Below are 10,990 nucleotides of genomic sequence, written 5' to 3'. Positions count from 1 at the left end.
CTCTGAATGTATTCAAACTTGAGAAAATGCCCCCACTGCAAACCCCAAACATCAACAATGCCATGGTTTCCCCAGTATTTCCTTTTTCGTCTACACCTTCTCTCAAAATGGTGACAGGAAGCAACACATCATTTTCTGTTGCCATTTGGGGAAGGACTGCAGAGAAAAACAGGTATTAGGGCTTGCTATGTGGGTGGCTGGCCCATTGGGAGATTTGTGGAGGAATATGTCCCCATTCATTTGTTGACCCCTGTGACAGAGACTTATGATTACAAAAGGAACTACAAAAATTACAAATAAGACCCCACACAGCATTTTTATACTAAAAGAATAAAGATTTTTATTAAGCATTGTAAGTTGCATTCAATAGCCTTCAAATACACCACACCACAATCCATCTACAACCAATCAAACCCAACAGTAGTTCATTCTTGCACAGTCCATGAGTTGGGGCAGAACTCCCTTCAACTTACATTAAGATACCTACTTAGCTCTTGCGGGCAGGGAATGGGGAATTACACCTCATTTCTGATCACTAATGTGTGATGAAGAGCATCAGGAGAATTATATGAAAACGAATATAAAGAAATGATTCTGATTTTGAAGTACATTAAGTTTGGAAACACTAACAAAAACATCAAAATGATACAGGTATATTTGCTTATACTAAATTCTTGATGGGAAAGTTCTCAAGAACAAGCCATTTGTTTCCTGCTACAGAAGGGGGGTATTTCTTGAAGATCAAAGCTTTTTTTTGTTTTTCCACAGAATTTCATATTTGCTAATATGAAGGCATAAAACAGCAACAGAGAACAATAATGCATACAGCAATGAGTACACCAGGGTAACGTTGATATTCAAAACGGCTAGATAATTTTTTTTTGTTTTAGAATAAATGCAACAGAGGTCAATAATCACAAAATTTTAAGGTTAGAGCAAGATCAGTCAATGACTAAACATAGTTAACATCTTTTATAGGACTATTACTGATTATTAGCTTTTTTTGTTTTGCAAATGGGCACAGTACTTGTAAGAATGGAAGAAAGAGGACAATAACATGCATAATATTAACTACACACTTTAAAAATTATGAACCATGCAGAAGTTTAGCTCAAATAGTAGTACTAATGGTCTACGTCTGATTCAAAACCACATAGTTCATTGATCACGGATGCATGGTATTAGTCACAAAAAGTATCAGAACACATTGTGTTTATTTTGAAAAGGTCGTTTGCATCTTCTATGATTTTCAAGTTAAATCCATTTTAACTTGCTTGTAAAGCATGTATGATGTATATTTAAAATCAGCAGAACTCCAATATTACTCTATCATTTTTTTATTTTGATAGTTTGCACATTTTAAACATAAAAAGAACCACATCAACAGTGATGAAATTTAAGAAAAGAAAGAACTGTGGTTGTGCCTTCCCCCCCATAATCATGAAATCAAAGCCTTAACGAAAGCTTTGTGACACAGTAATGCAAAATCAAATATAATGGCATACATATGGTGCCAAGTACTAAAAATTATATTTTAAGCTATATATACTGAAAGACTGCCAAAATTTGTTTTTCTTTTAATATATTTCAAGAAACAAAAACTACAAGCTTTTGTCATAACCAGTTTAAATTTTGTGTATACTTCATTTTAAGTGCGGGAGTCAAATGCTCTTCATTCTCTTTCATTTTTGTTGTATTGTAGCATTTTGACTACAACTGGTTAAAACTAAAAATGTGTTTTTTAAATCTCTGACATCCAAGAGGGATCCGAATTTCCAAAGTCCTCATTTTTCTCTTACGGAAAGGAAAAAATGTACGTAACTGTAGGCTCTCTTTCTTTCCAGATATTCCTAATCCTGACCCTTCCAACATCCTTCACCCTCTATAAAAAATAAGTTTACTCTTCTTTTTTTAAGACAGTGGCCTCAAGAGCATCATCTTTATGGCAAACACTGTCTGCATTTAGTGCATTTAAGTGAGGATTTGTATTGCACATTTTAGAGTCATTACTCAAGGCACTTTCAGACTGGTTGGAAGCCCTGACGTCTGATGTATTCCCATTCATCTGGGAAGCTGGTTTCTCCTCATTCACTACACCATTTTCAGCCAGGGATCCTTCTGAAGACACAATAGAGGACTTTGATTCCTCTGATTTTGACTTAAGTTCTTTGGCCACTTCTTCCGCTGAAGCAGCATAAGGAGGTTTGCCCTATTTAAAGAAAACAGAAAAAGGAGACAGGATATGAGCACAATCAAATAAATTATTGATTGGATAAGGCAGCATTTAGCTTCAGTGTATTTGAGTGCTCAGAAAATATAACCCCAAGACTTTCTCTCTTTTTCCTGCCCAACATCACAATTTCAACCCATGACCTGAAATGTAGAATCTCATGTCCTAATCTCACAGGTTTGAAGAGTCAGTTGGGGAGAAAGGGTGAAATGATTAAGTACTTGGAAACTGCTCTTTGACAAGTTAGATTACTCTTTTAAAAAAGATCATTAGGAATATAAATAGCTTGCATATGTGTACATGCCAATTTTGACAGCAATCAAATGTTGAAGAAAAAAATCTAACACCTCAATTCTACTATTCCCCCAAAATGCCTTCTGCATTCTCTCTCTCTCACACACACATATACAGGCAAAATTCATTTATGCTGTTCCTTCCATTATTCACCCCATCTAGTTGTTTGTTGCACATGGCACTTTTTGTCCTGATACATATGTGAAAAAAATCCTTTTATCATGCACTCCCTGACAACTTCATCTCCTAATGCTGGTAAATTATATTACCAACTTAATTTAACCTCCCAAACTGCTGACCAAATGGAATCAGAGTGCAACTAAAGCAGTGGAGAAATGATGAAGTAAGCTGACCATATTGGCAGTAAACACCATTATCTTTTTGATACTGAGCTAAAAACAAAAAAGGTCAAGATGCATTTCATTCTGCACTGTTTCTACTAACTTCTCCACATGTGGCTGCAGTTCACAAATTATTCAGAAACAGAAAGACAAGAAAGTCAGTGGAACAAAAGGACAAGATACTTTTAGTTCTATAGTTGTTTTTATTTCATTCCATCTGTTCCAGTGTTCTCATATAAATACCTAAACTGTTAAGACTTGCCTCCCAATTATAAGTTTATGGAAGGACCAATCTCATTGAAGAATATATGTAGTTTCTTGTCTAACTTAACTCAGCAAATCATTCATGATTATGTTGGATATACTTTGAAAACAAAGCTGCCTTTGTACAAATCTCTTTGTGACAACACTTGGGCTACCAAATAGAGATCTAAGTACCATCCCTCAAAAAGAATCCCTAGAGCCATAAAAGGTGCAAAAGGGGCATCTAAAATGATTAAGAAGCTGGAATGACTCCTGTATGAGGAAAAGTTTCAATGCTGGGGTTCTTCAGCAGAAAAAGAAGAATACACCCAAGGGGGAGGCATGATATAAATGTACAAAATGCATGACATTGAGAAAAATGGGTAATACTAGAACCCTAGTTCATTCACTGAAACTGAAAGATCTGGGAGACTCAGAACAGACCAAAAGGAAGTTCCTCACAGGACGTAGAATGCAAAGTGCAGTGATGGCTACCAACTGAGAAAAACTTTAAACTACATTTATAAACATTCATGGACAACAAAGCCACCAATAGCTGCTAATCATTATATGGTGCCTCCAGAGATAATACAATGGACCCGTTATCCACTGGGATTTGGTTCCTGGACTCTCCATGGATACAAAAATCTATGGATGCTCAAGTTCCATTAAATACAATGGCACAGTAAAATTGTGTCCTGTCTATAAAATGGCAAAACCAAGGTTTGCTATTTGGAATTTTATACTTTTAAAAAATATTTTCAAGCTGTGGATGTTTGAATTCATGGATAAATAATTGGTTGAAAAGGAGGGCTGACTGTATGTATCTAAATTTAGTTGCTGGGAAACACAAGATGAAGACTGATATTAGACTCATGTCTTATTTGTAGGTGTCCCATAGGCATCAGGTTCATCATTGTGGAAAACAGGATGCTTGGATAGACAAGACCCAGCACAGTTCCTCTTTTCTGCTAAGAAACTGGAAACAGGACCACTGTTCATCAATCACTGCTGAACCTAAGTTTTGTAGACGAGGCTATTCCTAGTACCTGAATTGTTCCCTGGTTCTTATAAGCTCTTCCATAGTATCTTCCTCCTCTGCCAAAAGTTCTTATCACTGGAGTGGAAATAACTCCTCTAGGGCGCCTAGACAGAATAAGGTACATGTTAAACACTTTACTAATTAATTAAAATATTTATATACCACTCTGTATTGCTGGATCTGTGGGTAGCATACAGGTCAAATCAATTTAAAACATTTAAATTTAAAAGCGTAAGGAATAATTTAAATTGCATAAAATATATACAACAAATGAATATTACACCATTTAGGCAAAATCATTATACCACATTTAAAAACTTTAGAAAAATGTTGTTCTATATAAGTGTGTAATACTATATCATGCATTCTGTGTTTCAGACAAACAAAATCATTTCATCTCTGTTGTTAAAATCCCTTACCTTATCTATTTACACTACTACTCTTTCTTCGTATGTTTTGTACTTCCCACTCAAATGCTAACAGAAGGCTGTAAACTTGTTTTCCTAATTGCTGTGCAACTGTCCTTCTCACACGCTGTAAATTTTCTAAGAATAAAAAGAACTGGTTTCTTCTGAATGGGTTCTGACATGATAATTTTTAACATTTAATTTACTACTTAGCTGTCAACATTACTAATCTTACTAATTACGGTATAATGATCTGAGCCTATATGTTTCAACTTTCGAACTCCAAATATGCAAAAGGTTGGCTTTGACACAGAACTAAACCTTAGCTTGGCGTTAGAAGAATGAACTCCAGCAGACCTCAGGTTTGTGTGTTCCACCCCCCCTCTCCCCCAGGACAGCAATAAAGAATTGAGAAACTTTCACTTCATTTTCGGATTCACTGCAGTTTGCTGCGTCATCTACACTCGACTGTCAGGAACTGCAGGCTACTGCCTTCTGTGGCAAACCCTGTAAATGCAGCTTCTCAGGGAAGTGCCTTCTGCATGTGACTCAACTCAACACACTGCCCATGCAAAGGAGGGAGTGTAAACATTTTATTCTAACTGAGCCTCCCTCAAGCAACAATACTTGCTCCAACATGTCTTCTCAAGTCCATTCCTGGCCTCTGGTTTAAGCTGAGGTCCTAACTGCTCTTTACATCGTATTCTGTACTCACCATATGACGACTGCCCTCAGCCCAACCCTGACAAAACTGGTTAATTACAGTTAGCAGAAGCAAGCTTTCAACAGTTCAAATTAACCAGTTTAGAGTTCAGGCTGCACCATAAAATGCAGCTACCCTACATTTCAAAAGTTGAGGTTTGTGGCAGAACCTGAGGAAAGTGGAAGCCATGGCTGACACCTAGGGGGGATACAAACCGCCGCTTTGCGGCGCTTCCCCGCCGCCGCCGTTTGCTCCGCGTGGGAGCTGCAGCAGCCAAACCGCGTGGCTCCCGCGCGGAGCAAAAAAGAAGCTCCAAAATGGAGCTTCTTTTGAAGTCACGTTTGCGACGTAGCGAGGCGCCAGGGGCGCACTCGCTACGTCACAAAGGACGCGACGCATACGGACGCTCAGCGTCCAATACGTCAAGATGGCTGCGCCCATATGAACAGGGCGCCGCCATCTTGTACGTATTCAATACGTATTAGGGTTAGGGGGGTGCGGAAGCACCGCCCCTTCCTAACCCTAGTACGTATTGATGACGTACTATTTGGCGGTTTGTATCCCGCCCTAGCTCATTTCCACAACACTCTCCAATGCAGGACAAAATTTAATAATAATAATAATAATAATAAAGTTTATTTATATTTCCCGCCTCTCCCAAGGATAGAGGTGGAATTACATCAGTAAAAATGATACAATAATACAAAATACGATCAATAAAACACTAATACTGAATTACCCGACATTCCTATTAGTTCTCTAAAATAACAATTCATCGGTTCATCAATAGCCAACAATCATAGTCAGGAGTGGAGCATTCGTCATAATCTTTTATATTGAGTCCGGTGGACAAGCCCACCGGAAGAGATCTGTTTTGAGTGCCTTCTTAAAGGCCTCTAAGGTAGTGACAAGATGGATCTCTTCTGATAGGCTATTCCATAATTTTGGAACTTCCTATGGGAAGTTGTCATTAACCTAGTGTTATGATGTTCCAATAAATACTTCCCAGATGTTCCAAGTGTGCAGGGTGCATTGTGTAGGGAGAGGCGTTCCCGCAAGTAACTCGGGCCCAAGCCATGTAGGGCTTTAAAGGTAATAACCAACACCTTATACTGTGCCCAGAAGCTAATTGGCAGCCAGTGAAGAGATTTCAACACTCATGTTATATGCTCAAAGCTAGATGTACCGGTGACCAATCTGGCTGCCGCATTTTGAACCAACTGAAGCTTCTGAACTTGGTGTTAGAGTAGCCCCAAGTACAGCACGTTACAGAAATCTAAACGAGAAATTACCAGTGCATGTACCACTGCTTCAAGGAAGTTGATACCAGGCACTCCTGGCCATTGCATCTATTTGAGATGACAACTGCAAAGATGGATCCAGGAGTACTCCCAAACTGCGAACCTCGTCCTTTAGGGGAAGTGTGACCCCATCCAGGACTGGTTGACAAAACTCCATCCCTGGACTTAGGGTACCTAAAAGTAGCTGTTTTGGCAAAATGGGAGCAAAAATGTGTAACAAAACCAGTGATAATTTGAACAAACCTGAATCAGGTCATCTAGCCAAACTGCAACACCTTAACTATTCTTTGTTGTAGCCTTCATGTTGTTTCCAGCTTATGGTGACCCTAGGCAAACCAATCATGGGGTTTTCTTGACAGGTTTTGTTTAGAGGGGGCTTGCCTTTGCCTCCCTCTGAGGCTAAGAATGTGTGATTTGCCCAAGGTCATCCAATGGGTTTCCACAGCTGAGTGTGGATTCAAACACTGATCTCCAGAGTCACAGCCAAATGCTCAAACCAGTACACCCCACTGGTTCAAAGTTATAACTGAATTATAAATTATGATAGGTGACTCTGTAATTAGGCCAATAAATGGCTAAGTGAAACTGCATCAATTTTAAGCCAAAAATTGAGAAATGAAAAATTACCATACCGGTACTTATTCAGATTAAGAGAATATGTGTCTAGTCTACCCCAAGCAACTACATAACTTCTTTCTTTTTAAAGCAACTGCTATTAAACTTCTCTTCCAAGTGGAAACTACAACTGGTAAAATGGGATCCCTTGTTCATATAAAGAATGGCGACCCTGGAGGAATATAGATAAACAGATTCTCTTTATTCTGTCAAGTAGCCCAATATAGACTAAAGGACGAATCTGCAAACTCTGGAAGGATTGGTTTCCCCCCCAGAGCAGTTACTTGGAACAATCTTGCAGCTCATGAAAGTATATGTGGTGAAGATCACCACAAATTTCTAAGAATAACAATGACTAGTGCTTCTTTCTCATTAAAATCCTGACAATCCTAAATATCATGGTAGAAACTACCGGATGTAGTGATTTTATTACGCTAATACTGTCTGCCCCCCCCCCCCCAACAAACAAATCATTCTACAGATACTGAAAATGTACTGTACCAAGAACCTGTGGAGTGGTCTTTATCAGAAGTTCCAATTGGAAAGTAGCTGACTGCTGCGTCAAGAGCCACAGTCATGTATGCCTTAGGGACATCCAAATGGGATTACTATTATGCAGTCTATGGGGACTGTCTTTGAATAGTTGTTCGAACATGTACTTTGGCACAAAACAGTGTTGCCATGGTTGTGACCAAAGGCTTCTTTAACACATGCATTTTTATTGCTGTATCAACACTAGTGGCTTCTAATTTATTCTCAGACTCAGTTCAAATTGCTGATGGTCACTGGCTTGGCTTTAGGGCAGATGAAGCCAGCACCTTGCTTGTATCATCAGGAAAGTCTGTTCAGCATATTCCTCCATCTTTAGTGGTAAAGTTGGGTGGAATAGATAGGAGGCATTCTTTATGTCACCACACCATGGCATTGTACTCCTGGCTGTGGAAGCTCTTTTCCCAACAGAATCAGTTTCAGCTGGTGTTTTGCTTGCCATCCTGAATGCATATTCTGTCTCCTGTGTTCTGTCTGTTAGATAGTTGTTTTAAATTGGCTGCTTTAACTTATTTGCTGTTTTAAAAACAGTATCCACGCTCTAAGCCCGAAATAGGAGGAGAGTACCATTCTGACCAAGGGAAGGGGGAGCAGAGAGAAAGAGAGAGAGGAAGGTCATCCTCTCCCCAAGATCTTTCTCTGCCTTTATATTCTACTGTTGTAGGCTGAGTACCAGTCCTGAATCTAAGCATTTTACAGTAGGCCCTTGGTATTTCATAGAATCATAGAGTTGGAAGAGACTGCAAGGGCCATCTAGTCCAACCCCCTGCCATGCAGGAAATCCAGATCAAAGCATCCCCGACAGATGGCCATCCAGCCTCCGTTTGTTGGGATCTTCTTTCTTCCCCTTTTTGAAGATGGGGACAACGTTTGCCCTCCTCCAGTCTGCTGGGACTTCTCCTGTTCTCCAGGAGTTTTCAAAGATTATTGCCAACGGCTCCCGTATTACATTTGTGGACTTGCCATCCACAGATCCCTGTGAGAGTGGCAGCAGAGGCGCAGGAGGAGAAGGGAGGATGCAGCAGCAATGGGAAAAGGCAGAGGAGGAAGACCCCCTGCTGCCCGCCACACTGAGAGCAGAGAGGCAGGCTTTGGGTGGGTGGGGCTGCATTGTCCTCAATGGTGTTGCAGGGACTTGACCATCCCCAGATTTTGATATCTGCAGGGAGATCCAGAATGGATCCCCTCTGTATACTGAGGGCTGACTCTACTACTATATATGTATCCTAAAGGCACCAGATCATGATCTTGGAAGCTAAACAGGGTCAACCCTGGTTAGTACTTGAATGGAAGATCAATAAATACCAGGTGCTGTAGGCTTTATTTTAGAGAAAAGAACTGGCAAAACCACCTCTGAGTATTTCTTGCCTAAGAAAACCCTATGAAATTCTTAGGGTCACCATAAATTGACAGGCAACTTGAAGGGGGACACACACATAGGTTATATAGTCAGAAATGAAAATACTGTCCATATATATTACACCTTTTCTATCCTGTGTTATAAGGTACACTAATAATTTTTTAAAAAAAGAATGGAAATGTCTTGTTAAATATGCAAACTTCAAATACAGCTTGTACTAAGAGGCTCTATTTCCCAAAGAAAGTTCAGTAGGGTAAAGCAACCTCATGCTAATCAACAGTTGTTAGGATTTACTTTAAGTGCACAGTCATGTAAGTCAGGGAGAGTTCAAATTGGGATTACGGTTATGCAGTGTATTGAACTGTCTTTGAAAAGTAGCTGGAATATGCAGCCTGGTGCAAAACACTGCAGCCAGAGTCATGATCAAATGCTCCCCCCACCCCATAAAGCATGTAAAGATAGAACAACTGAATCAGCAACATCCAGGTTCCATCCTGCTGACTGGATGGTCCGCGCTGCTGAAGGCTACTATGTAGTCGGCAACTGCACACCAAAGGACCTTTTGTCCTCTGCTAAATTCCAAGGATAATTTCACTGTGACAAAAGGTTTACTCCAGCTTACCCTCTTGTTGCTCCTCCAACAGAAACTACCTGTAAAGGAAATGGCCCTCTGCCACCTCGACCACGTCTGCTTCCAGCCCAGTGGCCTACTACAGTGCCAGCTATTTCAAGTTTTCCTCCCTGAGAAGGAATAGGTTGGACACCTAAAGAAAGAAAAACAACAATAAAAATGATGATTCTCTGTAATTTCACTTTTGAAGAATGGAAGAATAGAGACAGTTGCTGCAAAACATCCCTCTTCCTGAAAACTGGGCTTTAAATATTTGGAAAGGGAATTTAAAAAAAAATTGAAGGGTTTGTCTCAAAGTCCTTTGAATGTTATTTAAATTAATGAATCAGATGATCATGTGGTAATTTTACAAGCATCATATTTTAAAATAATCAGGTTCATAAAGTAAGTTATAACCCACATACCCATTCAGACTTAAGTCCTATTGAGCTCATTAAAGACTAAATGTGCCATCTTCATGTCAATTTATCTATGGTTAAATTGACAGACTGCAGCAATGTGAGTAAGCTCGAAACTGGTTATCCGACTGCAATCTCCTTTGAGGCGGGAACAGTTTCATAATTCAATATATTTCTCAAATAAAGGCAGAGGAAGTAGTTTCTAAGCTGCATGAAAGCCAGGGGAAATGACTTTCTGCTCATACAGAGCAGCACTGATGAATTTTGGTGAGTCTCCCATCCTGTTGCTATCCAATGTACTCAGAAGTACTTTGGGATATGTACACGTGTGTGTACAGAAGAGTCAGGAAAATTGCACTGTATGATGGGATCTCAATCTTGTTCTATGAAATAGGAGCTCTGCCATCCACCTACAAATCTTTAAATTTTACTGCCACCATTTGAGGTACATAGTAACCTTAAACATAACCCCTAAAATTGTTTTGACTTGCTTTCAACTGTGCTGCTACAACCCAGAAGCTCACGTCAGAAACAAAAGTGGGCTGGTTAATGTTTGAACACTATTTAAAAACATATGGTTTTTAATACCTTTGTATTTCTATGTGCATTTCAATCTAAATTTCAATATTCATGTTTGAGTATTTGTAAAGTAATGCTATCACAGATTTTCAGTAATCTAATGCAAAGAACATTAGCTAGACATGACCAATTAAGCCAACAGCAATGCAAGGGTTAAAAATAAGTAGAAGCAATGTGGTTACAAGTGATGCCAGAATCCTAACACACTAATTACAACAGCACTAGTGAAGGCAGAGAATTTCATTCTTTTCTATGCTCTACTGTCATTCTAATATTATACCAGCTGCTTCATTTGGC

The 10,990-nt window shown here is 39.4% G+C and overlaps 1 protein-coding gene across 5 annotated transcripts in view; it reads right to left on the bottom strand.

The window, feature by feature from the left end:
- Positions 1-314: 314 nt before the first annotated feature.
- The window catches only part of FAM120A (family with sequence similarity 120 member A), a 97,103-nt gene continuing 86,427 nt past the window's right edge, over positions 315-10,990 (bottom strand). For all 5 annotated transcript variants that reach the window (XM_089522983.1, XM_089522992.1, XM_089522967.1 and 2 more), the window contains 3 exons: positions 9,708-9,849; positions 4,158-4,254; positions 315-2,209 (listed from right to left, as the gene is read on the bottom strand). In XM_089522983.1, coding sequence (XP_089379109.1) covers positions 1,898-2,209; positions 4,158-4,254; positions 9,708-9,849 — 551 coding nt within the window. In that variant the 3' untranslated portion in view covers positions 315-1,897. The remainder of the gene's footprint in view (positions 2,210-4,157; positions 4,255-9,707; positions 9,850-10,990) is intronic.

Source organism: Sceloporus occidentalis, unplaced genomic scaffold (assembly GCF_023333645.1).
Source record: "Sceloporus occidentalis isolate IW3139 unplaced genomic scaffold, rSceOcc1.0.p SCAF_1, whole genome shotgun sequence".
Taxonomy (NCBI): domain Eukaryota; kingdom Metazoa; phylum Chordata; class Lepidosauria; order Squamata; family Phrynosomatidae; genus Sceloporus; species Sceloporus occidentalis.
This window is presented reverse-complemented; position numbering and strand designations above follow the sequence as displayed.